The sequence below is a fragment of the Mus pahari genome, chromosome 5 (assembly GCF_900095145.1).
Source record: "Mus pahari chromosome 5, PAHARI_EIJ_v1.1, whole genome shotgun sequence".
NCBI lineage: Eukaryota > Metazoa > Chordata > Mammalia > Rodentia > Muridae > Mus > Mus pahari.
In genome coordinates, this window is record NC_034594.1 from 17,181,455 (window position 1) to 17,199,786 (window position 18,332).

At 56.0% G+C, this 18,332-nt stretch overlaps 2 protein-coding genes and 1 long non-coding RNA gene across 12 annotated transcripts in view; 1 reads left to right on the forward strand and 2 right to left on the reverse strand.

Annotated features, from left to right (window-relative positions):
- Window positions 1-199: 199 nt before the first annotated feature.
- Sema4c (semaphorin 4C) lies at window positions 200-10,037 on the reverse strand. 7 transcript variants are annotated; one of them, XM_029538886.1, is made up of 16 exons: window positions 9,688-9,889; window positions 8,180-8,749; window positions 7,608-7,753; window positions 5,901-6,049; window positions 5,650-5,712; window positions 5,439-5,537; window positions 5,193-5,289; window positions 4,975-5,091; window positions 4,731-4,882; window positions 4,471-4,646; window positions 4,004-4,148; window positions 3,679-3,901; window positions 3,478-3,590; window positions 2,233-2,393; window positions 2,071-2,141; window positions 200-1,933 (listed from the first exon to the last, which is right to left on the reverse strand). In XM_029538886.1, exons 3-16 carry the CDS (start codon window positions 7,714-7,716, stop codon window positions 1,104-1,106), a joined length of 2,505 nt encoding a protein of 834 aa, XP_029394746.1. In that variant the 5' UTR covers window positions 7,717-7,753; window positions 8,180-8,749; window positions 9,688-9,889; the 3' UTR covers window positions 200-1,103. The 7 variants fall into 7 exon arrangements, with proteins under 7 accessions (XP_029394746.1, XP_029394748.1, XP_029394747.1 ...); XM_029538888.1 differs by having other exon boundaries at window positions 8,485-8,749; window positions 9,688-9,793; XM_029538887.1 differs by lacking the exon at window positions 9,688-9,889 and adding an exon at window positions 9,457-9,600 and having other exon boundaries at window positions 8,485-8,749.
- LOC110321789 lies at window positions 10,021-17,100 on the forward strand. The gene is made up of 3 exons (XR_002380542.1): window positions 10,021-10,067; window positions 15,800-15,862; window positions 16,296-17,100. It is a non-coding gene; the product is annotated as an uncharacterized LOC110321789 (long non-coding RNA).
- Fam178b (family with sequence similarity 178 member B) overlaps window positions 14,210-18,332 on the reverse strand; it is a 126,738-nt gene continuing 122,615 nt past the window's right edge. For 3 of the 4 annotated variants that reach the window (XM_021198279.2, XM_021198280.2, XM_029538889.1), the window contains 3 exons: window positions 16,313-16,390; window positions 15,824-15,976; window positions 14,219-14,534 (listed from right to left, as the gene is read on the reverse strand). In XM_021198279.2, coding sequence (XP_021053938.1) covers window positions 14,502-14,534; window positions 15,824-15,976; window positions 16,313-16,390 — 264 coding nt within the window. In that variant the 3' untranslated portion in view covers window positions 14,219-14,501. Of the gene's footprint in view, window positions 14,535-15,823; window positions 15,977-16,312; window positions 16,391-18,332 lie in introns of all 4 variants that reach the window. The other variant, XM_021198278.1, reaches the window with a different exon arrangement.

Here is an 18,332-nt window from a genome sequence, read left to right on the forward strand (position 1 = left end):
TTTCCCTGTGGCACCAGGCCAAGTCCAGCTCCCAAGCAGAGTAGCCCTGCTCTGGTTCCCCGTCCCATAGGCACCACTGTGGGAAAACACTTGAGTCTCAGCTGGCCCCTCCAGAGATGCACGGACAGGCATTAAGACCATGGTCCCAGACCAAAGGATGAGTCCCTCTTAGGTCAATAAGTGGGTTTGAGTCAAAATATCTGTGTGGCGGGGTTAAATTTCATTTTCTCCATTTTATTTGTCAATATAAAAATACTCAAATATTTACAACAAATAAATATGTGGGGACACAATAAGTTACACTGTTAGCCCTTTTCCCAGAGCCAGGAGAGGATAGGCCAGTATCCACAGCATGCCCACCTCCTCCCTTCCCTCCCCCCAACAACCCTTCCCAGCCCTGTCAGAAGAGCGCAAATATAAAATACCACCAAGGGCAAGTGGGAGGCCCTGCCCACCCCTCCCCCTGAAGCAGGAGGTTCCATCTCCACCCCCAACCCTGCCCTGAAAACATTCACAGCCCTAGGAGTAGGGCTAGGCCCACCCCCCCGAGTCCCACACTCCCCCAAAAGGGGTACAACACCCTGTCCTTCCCTTCCCCGTATGTACATCACTGCCCCGAAGCTCGGGACAGCTGGGGGTAGGAGAAGCAAAGTGCTATGACCCCCTTCCCCTTCATAGCTCCAAAGACTCAACCAGGAGGACCCCAGGCCAAGGGAAGACATGAGAGAGACAGGAAAGTTACCACACACACACACACTTCCACACACACACACACACACTTCCACACGCATACCAACACATATATGCACAAACACGCCCACATCTTGAAACCTCTTCCTTGCAAAGTTTTGGCTGCTGGGGTCCCACATGTCTCAGTTTCACAGAGAGGGTGTGTCTCCTGTGAGGCTGAAGTCCTGGTGAGCCACACCAAGTGGCAGTGCCCATGCTGAGCAGGTCCTCATGGCCGGGCAAATGCTGGGCAGTGTCTGTCCCAGGCAGAGCAAGTGCCCCTGCCATGTCCCTGAGGTAGCTGGTGCCTGTGCAAAAGTTAAAGAGTGCACCTCCCATGAGACCCCCCCCGCCAATGAGGTGGGGGGGTTCCCTCATACTGAAGACTCCTCCGGGTTGGAGTCAGGCAGCGGCTGGCGCTGTTGTAGTTTCCGTCGTAATTCATCCGCGAGCTCAGGCAGCGGGTGCCCAGATCCTCCTCGGTCCTCTCCGCCCAACTGTAAGCGCACATAACCGTTGGCATTTGAGTTCCGACCACCTCCTAGGTGGAGCCGAGTTGGAGAAGGCAGAGGCTGGCCAGGTATGCCAGGAGGTGGGGAAGGGGGCCCACCCCCAGGCTGACACCGGGCGTGACCAGGCACAATCTTGAGAGAGCCATCCGAATAGTAGTACCCAACAGGATCCCAAAGTTTCTCATCGGTTTCGGGGCCAGGACGGAAGGGGGGACTGGCAGGCTCCTTGGGCAGTTCCAGGGGGTACACCAGCGTCCTCTCCGACGCCTTGGCACCCTTTTCTAGCTCTTCTCGAAGTCGCCGGCGGAGCGATAGGACCAGCAGCAGCAGCACCAGGCACACAGCCCCCAGGGCCACCACAGCGAGCCACACGAGCCCGAGGTTTTCCAAGGGAGCCCGCGCCTCCAGCGTCACCGATGAGCCAGCCACCACAGCAACAAGGTAGCTTTCTGCAGCCAGTCTTGTCCCCTGCTCCTCTGAATAGCAATGATAGGGTCCAGAGTGGCGGGACTGGGCGGCCATCACCACCAGCGCCTGGAGTCCCACATCATAAAGGAAGGAGCCAGGTTGTTCTGCAGGCAGGTCCCGGCCTCTGAAGGTCCAGTGGGCATGGGCCAAATTGGACGAGAGGTGGCAGGGTAGGACCAGGTCTGTGCCTGACACAACGGTGATGTTCTTGGGAACAGGCCTGACTGCAGAGGCAGAGATGAGAGAGAACCAAGTGTTAACACAGGAGCCCCAGGTCCCACAGACAGAGGTGATGCACTAACTCTGTCTGTGATCCAGGGGCCCATCCCCAAAATGAGGGGACAAAAGAAAAATAGCTCACCTTTTTTAATGCCATACTGGTTACACATCTTTGAAGTGTCCAAGCTCGCCACATGTTGGACCAGAAGGGACCTGGAAGGAAAAGGAAGTGATATCAGAGGTCCAACTCCAACCACCTTAGCCTCCCCCTCCTGGCCCTGGCACTCAGAGAAGACTGACTCACCCTGAGTGACCACTGGTGGTGGCCACACAGCGGCTGGTGTTGACATTCCAGGCACAGTAAGGGTCCCTGGCCAGGACACAGTCTACACAGAAGCGGTACTTTGTGCAGTCTGCCAGAGACAGCTGAACCAGCTGAGAGCGGGAGCCGGCGAAGAGCACCTTCTGCAGTAAAATAAGGCAGAGGGTGAGCCACGCCACACCTCGGGGTGATGGCTGAGGTTTGCTCAGAGAACATAAACATACTCGGTCCCCCAAGGAAGAAGAAGGCAGCGGAAGAAAAATCCAGGCCAGAGGAACAATTCTGATGAGGGCTTACGACAAGCCATTGAAATCCTAATCACTTTACAGACATGACCTTCTTAAGACAGGGATGGATGGCAGACCCGTGAGGCTCAGGTGTACGCTCACTTGCTCACACACGGGCCAGAAAACTCAGTGTCCCCCAGCCTCAGCACAGTAACAGCAGTGTCTATGGAAGGTGGGTTTCCCTGTTTGAATGGTGACTGCCCATCTGTATGCTTGCTCAGCCCCACAGTTGCCTTGCTGCCAACTCATTATTCAACGTTCTAGGGAGCAACTTTTGAATCACAGTAGCTGGTAAAGGGCAAGCAAATGAGAATCCAGAGGGTGATGTGAATACGACTGTTTTGCATAAAGGTGTTAAAAAAAAAGTGAACACTTAAATGAGCCTGGAGACAGAGGGCCTGGCTCAGACACCCACTGGGGACTAAAAAATCGGATGTCGCTGGGTGTGGTGGCGCATGCCTTTAATCCCAGCACTCAGGAGGCAGAGGCAGGCGGACTTCTGAGTTCGAGGCCAGCCTGGTCTACAGAGTGAGTTCTAGGACAGCCAGGGCTACACAGAGAAACCCTGTCTCAAAAAACCAAAAAATAAAATAAAATAAAAAAATTTAAAAAATCGGATGTCCCTGTTACTTGGGTACCAAAACATCTTGACTGAGAAGAGACTGCAGATAGAGCTGCACTTGGAAGGTCCTGAAGAAAAGAGCAAGGAGTTTGCCAAGGCTGGATTCTGGGAATGGGGACTGGCTCTATAAGAAAACCTTCAGAGGACAGGTTCTGGCCACCTTAGATCTCTTACTTCCGGGGACTCTCGAGAGCTATATGAGGGGATTCTGAGCTGGCCAATCACATGAGCCCAACTATGGACGGCAGAGAGACTGGGCGCCAGACAGACAGTGGTGCAGAGAACAGGGAGGGAGGTGAGTGTGGCCCATCTTACTACCTTGCTCTGCGACAGCACCAGACTTTCCACTGGCTCCTGGTCAAACACCTGCAGCTCCTCCACCATGTGGATCCAGGGCCCCAGGCTCACAGCCTTTAGTAGCCATCCATCTCCTGGAGAGGTGATGGGAATATGCAAATGAGGAATCGGGCAGTGGGGCCTCCCCAGGTCCCCAGCCTTGGGCACACCTGAAGCGCCTACCTGTACCAATGAACAATACTGTATAGGTGGCACCATCAAGCCCTGGGACCCTGTCGGCCACCACGTGTGTGAAGTTAGTGTTCTTCTTCACAAGTAGGGGGCGGCCCAACCGAGGCTTCACCTGGTCCTCCATCAGTGGGTGCTTCTTGATGAAGTTGAGGGTGTTGTCAGGCAGCTCCAGAGAACTGGTATAGCCATTGTCTCGGTGCCAGTTGTTGATACACTGTGTCGGGGAGGGGTGTGGGGAGGGCGGCGGTCAGTCAGCTGGTGAGTGAGCGGGTCCTGGAGCTAAAGTTGGGAACACATCCCCATGCCGAAAACTCACCGAACCGGGCCGAGGGCTGGGTACTGGGTCGGTATAGCGTGCCCACTTCTGGGCTTGCTCACTGTACTCCTTGTAGGGACCCTCAAACACCTGCTGGATCTGTTCCAACTGGTACTCACAAACTGCAGACAGGTCCATATCGCCCCTGTTAAAGAAGGACCTTGGAAGTCAGGTTAGGTGCCTACTTGCTCCCACCATCCCTAGCAACAGAGGAAAAAGCAGGAAGGGCAAGGCTTAGTATGGAGCAGTCATGACCATGAGGCAGCTCTGAGGTGTCACCCCAGGCGGCATGCTGCTCACCTTCCCCCACAGAGCTTTAAGAAGAGCAGACGCAAAGTCATCTTGGCTGCCAGGCACTGACCCGCTGGACTTCCTCCAGACGCCTGTGTGGGGGCCCTCACACCCACACAGTATTCCTACCTGACCACCTGCTCCTCCCTACCCCCAGCTACCCCACAGCCGCTTACCATCGTGCTTGAAAAACCCCAAAGAAGGTGGTATTGTGCCAAGAGGCACCCCGCAGGGTATGCACCGCCCGCAGCTGGTTGAAGTAGACCTTCCAGTCGGGGGCTGAGCACACCAACCGAGCCTTCAGGAACGTCGTCCACTTCTTCTGCAGGGTCCGTGCTCCCCCCATGTCGCCCTGGCAGATGGCAAGGAGATACGACTAGTCAGCCCCTGCCAGGCCTTCAGGGCTCCCGCTGCCCACCACTGCGGAACTTGGTACCTTACAGACTCTCGCCACACGAGCCACCACCTGCTCGGAATAGCAGTCATACTCCACTGCCCGCTCACTGAAGAAGAAGTAGATCTTGTCATCGTCTCCCGTGAAGCTCCCCACACTCTCAGGGACAAAGGCAGAGCCTACAAAGTGGGGTTCTGGGACGAAGAGAAGGGGGTCAGTGACAGAGTCCCAGGGCCCTGGAAGGCCCTTCCACTCCGGGCTTCCCCAGTCCCATCACATGACTCACCATTCAGCCAAAAAGCCAGGTACTCTGTCTTGATGGAGTGGTGGGTCCCCATGTATCGAAGGATAACCGGCTCTGTGCCCAGGAAGTTATTGAGTGTGGCCGAGTACAGCTCACCGTCTGCGGGAGACAACAGCGGGTCAGAGAGGCCAGGGAACTGAGGTAGAGACGGCTCAAGACAAGTATTCAGATCATGACTGACAGAGGCAGCGGCCACTCACCCACAAGGAGTCCGGTGTGGCCCTTAGCTGGGTCATATGGGCATTTACCCTTCCCATCCTCAAATTCTGCACGATCCAAGGTGAACGTGAGCATATTCTAGGGGCGGGAAGACATTGAAGATGGGTGTTACTATGGGGCTCCATACAGTCTGAAAATATCATGGCACAGAGAGGTCAAGGAAGGAGGTCACAGAGGTTAGGAACAGGTGGGTAAGGGGCACACCCAAAGAGAGGGGAAACACTCACGATGTAGGTGCACTTGGGCTGGAAGGCATAGGTGCCACAGACGTACAGATGGGAGGCATTGTATGGCTGAAGGAAGCGGATGAAGTTGAAGCATTCGGTCTTTGGAGAGAAAGGTATACAGGTCAATGAGAACAGAGAGCCGGAGATAGGAGATCGCCAGGGTCCAGATTAAAGAGGGAGGCCCGGCAGGGGACACTCGATAAGCACCCACCTGGTTGCTCTTCCCTTTCTGGGTACATTCAATTTTCTTCTCTGCTGGCGCCTCCCAAGAGATCTGAGGATTGGACAGACACATCAGCAATGTCGCAGGTCTGTGCTAAGTGTGCTGCAGACACCCCTCAAGCTACACCACAGGTGACACCCCAAGCGAGCCGGGCTGTGGGACAGCCTGCACAGGCTACTCCCCCACCCCGAGTCCTTTCCCTCTCCCCTCTGAGTGCCTCCCACTGCCCCACCTCTCACCACTCCTTGCAGCTCCAGAGCCTCTACACTGAAGGCAAACAGCGCCTCTCGGGCCCCCACATATAAAAGGCCAGAATGTTCTGTCAGGGTCAGGGTCAGGAAGTCCTGGATGCCTGTCTGGGAGAACCGTCTCACTACTGTGACCAGCTCTGCAGAAACAGATATTAGAACAAGGTGGGAGGAGCAGGGGCAGAGGCCATCCCCCCCTGGGGTTCCAGGAACCCATCAATCTTCCTTTGTCCAAGGCTCCCCTGGGCCTCGTCATCACGATTCTCCCCAAAAGCTAGCAACACACACACACACACACACACAAACACACAGATGACAACCAAACCCCTACGGGCCATAAAGGACTTTTTCTGAGTAGCCTTTGACTCAACAGCTCCATCCTTTCCAGGCTTCCTAGGCCCTTCCTCATCCTGGGAGGGCTGGTAACGGGGAAGGAAGGATATCTCAGCTAAAGCTTCCGGCCAGAGGAAGCCATCTGACTGATGACGCTCCCTCAGGGTCAGCGGTACCTCAGGCACAGAGCTGGACACTTCCCCCCCCCCCAGCCCCGCTTCCTTGGTTGCCATTTCCTGCTCTGCTACTTGCTGACCAGGGCAAGGTCTAGGCAGACCCTGATGGCGAATTTAGTGCATCAGGAGGCACAGAATAGTTGCGAGCCTTCCTTGTCTAAGAAGCCATTCACCCCAGCAGGCGCCAGTCCAGGCTTCTGGAGACACACGCACAGATGGGCAGGGGACTGGCAAGGTGGCATGTGGAGGAGGAAGAGGTTAGGACTGGGAGATCAAAGGAACCAGAGACTCAGAGGTGGTGCTGAAGCCTGGGAAGTTGTGCTTCCGGCCAGCACATGGAGGGCGTGATCATACATACAGTCATGTAATCTGTCAGAGGACCGTATACCTACACACCTGTCCATGGGATCCCCACTTAAGCCAGCTTCAGGCTCGGGAGGCAGTGACCGGTGAGAGTTGGGTCGACATGGGAGGGGCTTTAATAGCAGCTGAGTGTAGCCTGTGGGAGGTGAGCTCATCCCACGTCCCAGGAGCACAGAGCTGATACAAACACCTGACATCACCACCACTTCATACAGGTGTGTGCTCGAGCAAAGGAGAACTAGCAGGTTCGCTCTGCCTCCCCCCCCCCCACGAAGCACAAGCGCTTATATGTGCCCACCCAGAGCCATCAGAAGGCTCCAGTGTTAGAGCAGCAGAGGACACCATTAGGGTGAATTAAAGGGGCTTCTAGGGACAGGCAGCTAGAAAGACTGGAGATAGGGTTAGGTTTACACTTGCCCTGGGGTTCAGGTTTCTCTCTCTAGGCTTCCAAGCAAGAGTGACAATTCCAGTGAGGAACAGGGAGGTTGATTCAGCAACTACCTCCCTTGCACACCAGGACAGCCAGGTCTGGGTGAGGGTGGGGGTGGGCTGGTAAGAGATCCCACAAAGTTATCCCAGTGTCAGGAGGGGGTAAAGCCCAGGTCTAGACCAGCGCTACCAGTTCTGGGCCCCTGGGGCCACTCGAGTTTCTTAGAAAGCCACAGCTACACATATCTATCGGTGTAAAGGTGTAAAGGTTCATGCTTGGGGGCAATTCCTCAGCAGCAGCTCCCTCCTGCAAGCATCACACTCCCCTCCTCGCCCTTCCCCCAGCAGTCTATCCCAGCCTCCCTCTGGCCCTGCCTCCCATGCTTCAGGCACTCACCCCCAGAAGATACTGTCTTCCGGGGCACAAGGTTCCACCACATCTCAGCCCTGATGCCCAGGCCCCACAGCCCTGCTGCCAGCAGCCAGACAGCCCAGTGTGGGGCCATGGCAGACACCCAGGGTCTAAACTTCAGTCCAGCAGCCCTGCTGAAGGAAAAGAAACGGGTCAGCAAGGCAGACCGGAAGGGGGCCCGCACCAAGAGACAAGCAACACAGGACGCACACTGGAACAAACCTCCCCCAGAGCCTTTGCATCTTCCCCTGCTCCTGCAACTGGCCTCTGCCCCCAAGAGCCCTGGGGGGTCTCCCAAAAGAGCAAGGAGAGGAACTTAGTCAGCAAGCACTAGGCTAGGCGTGGGCAGTCATCAAAAGCCGCCTGTGGCCTCCAGGCCATCCCTACTCCCTCTCTTCAACAGGGAGTTGTGTGGAAAAAATAAAAGAGGGACTTCCCCCCTCCTTGGCTCTTTCAGGCCTTAAAGATTTCAGAGTTTCTTACAATAACCATAAAAAACAGGGCTTGCTACCAGTGGGACCCAGGCCAGCCCCAAGACCTAATTCGGGGAGATATACCCCTTATTCAGCAGCCGCAGGCAGCCGGTTGGGCAAAGAGCTTCAGTGGGGGACTTGGTGAAGCAGGCAGCGTGTAGAGTTCCCGGCCCCAGCCTGTCCCCTCCCCCAGCGCAGACAATAGCCGGGCAGAGCCCAAACCCGGTTCCACATCAGCAGGGCTGGAGTAGGAGTGGGGCCGGGAACCAAATGGGCCCAGCTTCCCGAGGCCCCTTTGTTGCCCAAGAGGGAGGCAGGAAGTGGGTGGGATGGGCGTGGAAATGACCAGGGCCAGTCCTGTTTCTCCAACAGCCTTCTACGACACTGACCCTCCCGCAGAGAGGCGACCGGGCCACGAGTCAGCTCCGGGCTTCTGGGAATCTCCTCGCCGCGGCGGGAGCGGGATCGTGGAGGGAAGTGAAATGGGTTGGGGAGGCAGAAGCCGGGTTCTCCTGGACAACAGGGGATGCCCACGAATGGTCGTCAAGGGCTGCGTCCCCTCCTCCCCGGCTCTGATGAACGTTCTTAACTCCGGGATTGCACTCCGGGGACTGTGCACTAGGCCAACGGAACGGATTTCCACTAATCCAGACGCTAGGGGCCGGGAACAGAGATGCAGAATCTTAAGATTGCACCCCAAAACAAAGGTTCCTAGCCAAGACCCGGTCCCGGTCTCCCTACTGTGGGCTCTCCCCTCCCCCAGCTCCGGGGATTTGAATGCAAACAAAGCGGCAGCGCTGGGAGCGTGGCAAAGCCGGGCTTGCGGACGCCCCCTGTCGGCCAAGAACCTCAGCGCGGGAAGGGCGGGGGGCTGGGGCTGCCTTCCCCGGGGCAGTCCCCCCTGACACACCCTCAGTTTCCTCTCTGCCAATTACCCTACGCTGGGGTCAAAACCCGGTGGCACGCTCCGAGAATCTGCAGGAGGAGCGGTGACCCAACCCCCAGCTCTTCCCGAGGCAAGGGACACGGACAGCCAAGGGGATTGGAGGGGTGCAGGACCAGGATTTGCACCCCACACTTGTACACCCGGTCGTGGATCGCGGCGCTCCGGAGCGGGACCGGGCGGCGGAGCTTTGGCTAGGGGGATGGTTCTCAGTGCCAGCCCGCCTCCGGAGCAGAACAGGAGGGCGGGGGGCCGCGCTAGGGAAATCCGATCCCACAACATCGGCTACGGTCCAAGCCCGCCCCTAACTTTCCGTCGAGGTGGGGGGGGAACCGGAGCAGTTCCCGAGCCTGGCAAAGATTCGGACCGCGCGCTGGACAGCCCAAGGGTCCCCCACTGCCCCTAGCTCTGTCCGTACCCTCAGGCTCCCGCCGCTCCGGCCAGTGGAGCTGCAGGCACTGCTTGCCTTGATGCCGATCGTCCGCTGGGCAGCCCGCGGCGGACTCAAGAGGGACCCGGATCGGACAGCTGTCTTTGCTGCCGCCCCGCCCTGCACCCCTAGACGCTGTCCCCTAGAGCGCGCCAGCCCTTACCCAAGCGAGGGGACAAAGCAGCGGCCCGGGGGCCCCACCGCTCCGGCCTCACTCACCTCTTTCGTGCAGCTCCAGTCCCTGGGCGCTGCCCTCGCGTTTGGCTCCGGCCACCGTCCTCCCCTGCCCCTGCGCCGCTCCAGACTGCGCCCGCCCACCAGCACGCTAAGGCTGTCCCGCGCCACCGCCCCTCGGTCCCAGCACGGCTCTCGGCGCCCCTGAGCTCGGGTTCGGCGCTCCACCGCGCCGGGCGCCGGTTCTTTCTCCGCTGCAGCCGCCGCTCTCCGCCCCCAACCCTGACGTCAGGCAAGGAGGGTGTCGAGTGGTGGCCGGGGGCGGGACGCGAAGGCCCGCCCAGGAGGGGGCTGCGACCGCTGCCTTGCTTGCCCGGCACTGAGGCTTGGGGACCCTTTACGACTCTTGGAGCTCTTGAGTCAAGGTCTGCGCCGCGGCGCCCGGAGGCGGGGTGGGGGTGGGGCGGGGAGGGACTCCAGGCGTTGCCACCGGGAACTGCACTCACCTGGCTTTCCCGAAGTGTGCCTTCCAGCCCTGGGGCGGGATGGGCTCTCTGGAAGGATTGAGGGGCTTCCCCACGCTCCAGTTACAGGAACGAAAACTGGCAAACCATTTTGGGGCTTGTGCCCGAAGGGGGTGGCGTAGCAAGAGAAGAAACTGAAGGTTCTCTCAGGTGCTAACCACAGTGGTCAGTCTTTTGACTCCAAAGTCGTCCTCCTTTCTGGCCCTAACCCTTGGACTGGAAGGGGCAGCTCACAGGCAGAGGAGACCCCACGTCTGCAGGCAGCTCCTAGTTTCCAGGCTCCAGCACAGCCTATCCCCAGGAAATGACTCCTGGTGCGGCTTGGAAGGCTGATTAACAAGAGGCACGAGCCCCACAGTTCAGATGAAAGGGGCTGGAGGGAGCCGCGCCGCGAACCACCACCACCTTCAGACCTGCCAGCCTCCGCCCACAGGCGCTCCTAGAAGTAACTTGTAGCTTTGGCCTCCTGGGCGGTGCTGGCTGGCGAGTCCTTCCAGCCAGCTGGTCCTCCAGTGGGCAGGCGGGCTGAGAAACCTCGGGGGAACTGCCCCAGAGGTACCTGGAGAGCACCCCTAGCCAGAATCAAAGGGCAGGGAGGAAGGGAAGGAGGCCCGGAGGTTTCTGTGGTAACTTTAAGCCCCCCTCGGGGGGGGCAGTCTTGGAGGGGGAAAAACACTTCAGACCCCATAAGCAGATCTGGAGTATAAATCAGGCCGACAGTAGCTTTTGTTCTAGGTTAAAACTTGGCATCTGAAAAGTGGAGGGCAGAAGAGCAATGGGAGTAATTGAGAAAGGCAGCCCAGTTTGGTTTCAGTAACAATTGAGTCTTTACTGGGACACAGAAGGGCCCCTTCTCCCTCTCCAGGCCACAGCCACGTTTCCCAGCTCCTTTACATTAGGAAACAAAGCTGTGACCTCAGAGATAGGAGGCAGGCCAGGTATTGCCAGAGGTGGGCAGGGAGGGTGCCCTATGGAAGCTGGCCAGGGAGGGAGCCATGCACACTCCTCTTGACCGGACTCCTGTTGCATCTACTAAGGGCAAGCCTCACTCCAAGTTCAGGATACGATAAAAGCACTATGAATCCTCAGCTCCCAGAGTGCTGAAGCAGGACTTCCAAGCCAGCTACTGTTTCTCTCACTGAATCAGAGAGATTAAGCAAGATAAAAACAAACAAAAACGGGCTCAAATCCACACAAACAGCAAGGAGATATTTTTTAGTGAGATCTGGCGTGCTGGACGCACTCTATGGTCCGTCCCACCTGCTTGGGAAGGCAGAGGTAAGAAAACTGTGTGAGCCCAGCAGCTCCGCCTTTTCAACAGTCACCAACCCCGAAGCTAAGCTCCGCTTCCTGCTGTTTTTCCTTCTCACCTGTAAGCCTGGCCCTTAGAAATGAGGGCTGCTTGGTAGTGATCTGAGCTCCCTGGCTCTACCTCCAAGGTGGCCCCAGTGGAAAGTTTCAGAAGGTTTTAGTTTCACTGGCAGGGACAGTATTCTGTACCTTCATGGCAGGCGCCAGGGTCTTCTAAGCCAGGCATGGAGGTAGAAATGAGACCATTCCACTAACAGGGCCAGTTAGCCTCTGGGCACAGGGCTCCCCAGCGATAGGGTTCCACCCCCCCACCACTCTACCTCTGCCCCTTCCTGCCGCACTGTTTACTGTCACAGGTCTTCTCCACAAGTGGGTAGGCAGAAGATAAAGTTTCCTCTCATGACTACTTGTTCGTGATTCATGCTTTTTAATAAAAGGACAGCTGGCAGGAAAAAAAAAAAAAGGATTCTGGATTGTCCATCAAGAAAAAAAAATACAGTAATACAGAAAGAAAGAAAAAAAAAAAGATTGCAAAAACATCCTCCAGGCCTGCCTAGCATAGGCTATGGAAGACATCACACCCTTAATCCTTATTCAGGCCTGAGAATAAGGATTCTTTTGCCTCTTTTGCTACAGCTTAAATGCTTGTTGCCAAATAAAAGAAACACAAGAAGATATGTTAAATCCCTCCCAGGCCCGCTGGAGCCAACCCTCACAGACCCCTACATTAGTAGTATCCTGCTTCTTAGCAACTATCCCTCCTGAGGAAAGTGGCGAGATGGAGACAGGAGTGTGCACTGGGGCTCTCTTCTCAAGGCCCGCTGGACCTGGACCGGTCCCATCCAGCAGTTGTCTCTCTGCTGGTGACTGAGTGAAAAGATTAGGGTCCACCATCTTTCCAGGAGCTCTCTGACCACTGGGACCCAGGGCCATAGGAAAAGACTTCCCCCAAAGGACAATTATCAAAGCTGTCCACCTGGGAAGCCTTTCCCTTCCCAGCCCCTCCCTTCCAGCATCACCAAAAGGAAGCAGGAAAACATCCGTCATCGAGGCCCAGGATGAGGCTTTTCCAGTGGCTTTTGTCAGGATATCCCTTGCCTTTTCCCCAGGGCTTAGGGTCAAAAACCTAGAGGGCAAACGGTGAGGCAGCCAGCTTCAGCTTCGGTCCAGAATTCTTGGCCTTGAAAAGGCTCCGTTTCTATTGTCCCAACACAGTTTTAGACCTGGTCAGCTCCCAGTGAGTCCCAGAGCAGGGCAATTACAGGACCCAGGGGAGAGTGTCCACCCTTGAGCGACCTCACACTGCATACTGCTGGTCAGGTTACAGCCAGGCTTCTGGGAGGGACTGAGTTGTCACCAACACCTCTTGCTCTGGCTGTATCTCTCTCAAGGATAAGTATGTTTTGAAGAAAGGAGCCAGGGAGGATTCCAGATGTCTACACTGATGGACAGTTTGATCCTTTCTCTTCAAGCCAGGTAAAGGCAGCTTCAGGAATGGAAACTCCCCAGTTCTGCCTCTCAGGCCTCCTTACCCCCTCTCTGCCCTTGGCAATGAGAACAAAGAGGGAAATTTCAAGGTGATTTCCAGGTTTCCAGAGCAAACCCAGTAACTGAGGATTAACTGTCAGGTGTGCGGTGTCAAGCAGGGTGCCTAGAGGCTGGGTGAGAAGGGCTGGCTCTCCAGAGTCCCTGCCCTCCTGTGAGATCTGAGGCTGACCTGCTTGCTGCTGCTAAGGTGTGGGGTAGGCCAAAGGAGCTTGTGATGTGTCCAGGAAGAGAAACCAGAACTATCAGCCAAGTCACTGGGCATCCAAGTCACCTGGCTCTGGGAGGGTTTCTTCCACTTCTCATTTGGCAAAGGCTTTGAGACAGAAAAGATGTCCTCTGTGGTACCCAGTACTGTGCAGAGCCTACGCCTTGTCCTCTAAATAATAGATGGCTCTAGCTCCTGACCCTCTTGGGACCCGGAGAGCAGGGTAGCTGTGCTCAATCAGGCCTTGGAAGGTAGATGGGGTTGACTCTTTGTCTAGTTCCTAGTCAGTCCCCAACCCTGGGACATATAAACAGAGAAGATTGTACGCAACAACCATGGAACGCTCTGGGACCTTCACCCCCTGAGAAATGGACACGTGTCAAGGTGGCAGGAGTGTCACCTCCAGCTCCCTCTTACAAAGCTCACCCTGAAAGTATGGTGTGGGGGCAGAGATGAGCATGGCTTCTGTCAGAAGGCTGTGGGGCTGCTCCTGGAGGTACAAAGGGGCCCACTTACTCCTCTAGCAGTTCAGATCAAGGACATCGAGATGTGCAAGTAGAGATTAGGACCCAGGAAACTGCTCTGGAGACTAGGCAGGGAAAGAAACAGCAGGATCCAGAACTGTCTTTTGGACCCTCCCCCACTCCTATCTCTAGGAAGTTGACTTCAGAGCTCAGCACTAAATTGAATTAAGCAAAATTACAGCCCCAATCCACCATCCTCTCGGTATAGTGTCCCTAGCAGGGTGAGGTGGACCCAGACAGTGTCATCCAAGAGTGCCCAGGCTCCAGCAATTCCGGTCACTGGCTGGACTCCTAGAAACAGTCCTCAAGTGCAGGGGGTGGGTCCGAGGCGCCAGTCACACAACTACCCAAGATGACACCAGTAGTGGCTGGCTCAAGCAGAGGCGATTCTTCTGTCAGGCTAGATGCTGGGCATGAGCCCTCAGGGTAGGGATGGAAGGAACTCTAGAACCACGGATGCTGGAAATAACACTTTAATATGCACAGATGAACCTCCTATTCAAGATGGGCAGAGAGGGCAGGGTGTGGGAAGGACGGTGGTCAACAGGGAGGGCCCAGGACAGAAGAGACAGCTGTGCAGGTAGGGGAGCTCAAGAGTGGGGATGGTCAGGGACACAAGAACCCCTCACTGGGTGGTGACAGTAGTCTACCTTCACCAGGCTGGGCCTCCTCTGGCTCCATTCTTCACCTCCTACAGTCCTCTTCCTGCCCCAGTCCGCAGCCTTGGGCCACTTTGCTCTAACCCCTTTAAACGTCTTTCCAAGGGCTGAAGTACTGACCCTGTGAAGTAGAGAGAGCAGCCTGTAATGGCCTGGGCCCAGTACCCCCTCTATCCACAGGCCCCTGTACTGATAAGCCTCAGCGTCTAGGCACAGTAGGCCAAGAGGCAGTGCGGTGAAGGCTCAGCCAGGGTCTCAAGCCCAAGGAGTATGGGAGGAAGGTGCTGTCTCTGCAGCCTCAGCCAGGCTTGAATAGCTACCTCTCTAAGACAGGCAAGGCTTTCCACCAGAGGCCAGTGGGAGCCAGTTTCCTGGGGAGTCAGGGGAAGGTCTGAGTTCCACCCCTCTTTTTCTCAGGGACTTGTGAAATTTGAGCACCAAGCCACAGCCTGTGGCCAGTGAGTCCGCCTCAAGTCAGAGGTTAGAGTGAGCTGTCAGGGAGGAGTCAGGGAGGGGCAAGGGAGGAGCAAAGGCCAGCTGTCCCCACTAAGGGCTTGGGGCTCAGGGCCAGGCTGTGAGTTGTTGGAGAACTGGGGGTGGAGGGGGTGTGCAGATGGGACCCATTTGTGCCAAAGGAGTGACGCTGACTGTGAGCCCTCATCCTCACATCCTCCCAAGCTGCGTGCATGATGGGGCAAGCTATTGACCCTCAGATCCTCTAGATACTTTGCACATCTGTAAACCGGGTTTCTACCCAGCCCTGCTTCATGAGGGCTCCTTGGGCTCCTACAGAAAAAGATCTTCATTCTGTAAACTTTAGTATAACCTAGAGGACCTGCGGCAACTCCAGGAACAGAGGTTACTCCTACAGAAGTAAGAGTGGATGCTGGCCACGTGGAGGAGGGGTGGAGCACGTGCTGAGCATGCATAAGGCTCTGGACTCAAGTACTCTCCCTGTGCTCCCTCCAAAAAAAAAAAAAAAAACCAACCAACAAAACAAAAACAAAAAAACAGAGCACCCTAGGAAATGCTCTTAACACAGCAAGTAGCCAGCCGAGGCCTCCAGGACAAGCAGACAGGAGGTGGCAGCTGCTGCCTCGGGTACCCCTTCCTGGCTGTCGTTCAAGGCAAACCGGTATTGCTCAGTTCTTCAGGGCTGCGTTTCTCTGCATTTGTTCATAAACTGGTCTCCCTATGTTCCCTTCTGCATCCCCTCCCTGGGTCGTGGATTAGGAACGAAGGTCCCCTGAGACATCCCCACCCTGCATCATAGCTGCCCACTCCACCCTTTCCCTTTGGAGTCCAGCAGCTGCAGTGGGGGTGGATGGACTGCTGGATCTGCCAAGCCCCGCTGCTCGCCGACTGACCACTTCCCTTTCCTCCCAGGTCTAGGGGATTATGGGACACCACCTGGGGCTGACAGTGGGCCAGCAAGTCCTGCCAGCGGATGTAAGTCTGGGTAGCTAGGTCCTTGAGTTTGGTCCGATGCATTGCCTGGGGGCTCTCCCGGATATGGGTGCTGATATGACGGTCCAACTGCATGCACAACAGCTGCAGCTCACCCTGAGGAAGAGGAGGAGGAGGAGGAGGCATGACATAAGCCAGGCATGTGCCAGAGCAAGAAGGAGAGTTAAGTCAGAAGGGGAGGGATATCTCTGAGTGTCTGCTGGAGTAGGAAGGGCAGCTTCTAGGGGCTAGGCCATCATCCCTTGGGAATGGCTTTTGGGACACAATGAAAGGAGGAAGCCCCCTGCAACTGTCGCCACTTCTTTCTTGGCCTCTCACTCTGCAGTTCCTGAGGGAAGGCCGGCTCTGTCCTGGCTAGTGTGGTCCTACACTGCTTGATGCAGTACTACTGACCACCAACCCTCTCCTGCTCCAGCATCTTGGGAGACTCACCCATTGGTTGGGAGTAATGTCCTGGCTACTGACCACGACCCCAGCCAGTGTCAGGAGGCTGTGACACAGATAGCAGACCTGGAGAGGGAGAGAGAGAAAGCACAACAAGGATGCTTCCCAACTCCTTCTGAGGCTGTGGGCTCCTGTCTTAGCCAGCAGCAGCAGCTTCCAGGAACACATCTTCAGGGAGGGCCTCACTTCCTCAGAGCTGTGACTGTCCCAGTAGCCTGTACCCGGGACCCACATTTCTTCTAAGTATTGATTGTCCTCAGATGGCTTCCGAAAAAGAGAGAATCCTTGCTACCCGGAAAGCCACGCCACCCTAAGCCTTATCCTGTGACTCCAGAAGCAGAAGCCTGAAGGGCCTGTGCACCCTCACCTCTGCACAGCCTGCTTGCTAAGTCACCTACACCTGTGGTCAGTGACTGAGGTGATCCTATCCCTTGTGCCACCTCTCGGTCCCCGTCTTGTAAATGTGCCCCATAGTGGGTAAGCGCCTGCCCAAACCACAAACCTAGGCACAGCCCCGTCTGACAATCAGCCCTGCCCCAGACACAAAGCTGGCAAGAGAAGGGGTGCCCAGTAGACGCGGTATGCATCGAATATCTGCATGCCTTCGCCATCCAGCCCACCTTCACTGTCGCCACTGGACACTTCAGAGATAAAAACCAGGACAAAGGCCATTTGGGAGGAACTGTACCTGGAACTGTTCCCTAGCTTAGAAGCTAAAGCAAGAAGATCACAAGTTCAAGGCCAGCCAGGGCTACTGCATAGAAAGAAAGCATCTCAAAAAAACGAAAGAAAATATACACCACCAATAACAAGAAAAAGAAGAAAGTTAGGACAATTGCCACTTCTACTGGATAAGAAAAGGAATTAGCCCATGATACCCTTGGACACGCTATTGGAGGTATTCATTTAGGGGACATCGGCCTCCTGTACAGAGTAAGTGAAAACCACGTGGCTCCTGATGGACGGAGTTGCTGCCACCAGGCAGCCTGTTCTTGGCGCTGTGGACCATAGTCTGCAGGCACACTGGCTCCTTTTACATCTAGGATGAAGAGAGTGGCTGCATGCCTGGGGCAGAGCTACCATCCCGGGGAGAGGAGAGGATGGAGCAAAGCCATGGGGGGGCCAGGAGGACTGAGCCCCACAGGGGCCTTTTTGGATGGCTTCCTTACCTTTTTGGATCACAGTGGCCAGGAAAGAACTGCAATCTTTTTACATGGACCAAGGAATCTCCCCAGAGCCACTTCTGGAGGTAGGCAACTTGGCACTAACTACTTGAGACCAAATCCATCCTGTGGAGAAATGCCACCCTGGTGCCCAGCAGCAGCACTTGCCTTGCTTAAGATCAGCAGAAGAGCCAAAGCCTCTGGAGGGCCTGCCACCATAGGTAGACCTACTAGGTGGCAGTGAGGAGGCCTACACATGACAACAAGTGTGGCCTCCAGGAGGGCCATCATGGGCTAGGCAATATCCAAGCTTTGCAAATGGGCTCCTGCCCACTGGTGCCATCTCCTCCTGGGCTGCCCTCCCCCCAGAGTCCTCAGTAGATCCCCTTTGTTCTACATCCTCAGGCCTGTGCACCCCAACTGTCTAAGCTTTGGGAGGCATTGAATGATTTGCTTAACAAATACCAAATCTCAGCTTCCCAGTAGACCAGAGAGGGAAAGAGTCCTTCTGATTCTGGAAAGATGGGGGTGGGGTGGGGGTGGGGGGCTCAGAGAGGAAGTGACTAAGCCAGAGTGGGCCTCAAAAGGACTGGATATGAGGAAAAAAAAAAAAAAAAGGCCCTAAGGGGGCAGAGGCAGTAGATTACAACACCAGACAGATCCTGAGGGCTGATGCTAAAGACAGGCAGGCGTGGGGAGAGGGCAGGGCTGGTCAGCAAGGTAGCTAGTAGGGCTTGAATTGGGTGAGGGAGGGCATGGCTTGGGGGCAGGGCTAGCAGCTGAGAGTGTGAGGAGCTGAGGAACCTTGAGTTGTTGACAGCTGATTAGAGGTTCCTGGGGGAAGC

What these genes read in the sequence shown, in the direction of transcription:
- Sema4c (XM_021198275.1), bottom strand. Translation starts at nt 7,716, where the DNA reads ATGGCCCCACACTGGGCTGTCTGGCTGCTGGCAGCAGGGCTGTGGGGC. An exon ending in CCACACCGGACTCCTTGTGG is followed by an intron (nt 5,092 to 5,192) that starts GTGAGTGGCCGC and finishes TGTCTCCCGCAG; the next exon opens with ACGGTGAGCTGTACTCGGCC. An exon ending in GTGTGGCGAGAGTCTGTAAG is followed by an intron (nt 4,647 to 4,730) that starts GTACCAAGTTCC and finishes GCCATCTGCCAG; the next exon opens with GGCGACATGGGGGGAGCACG.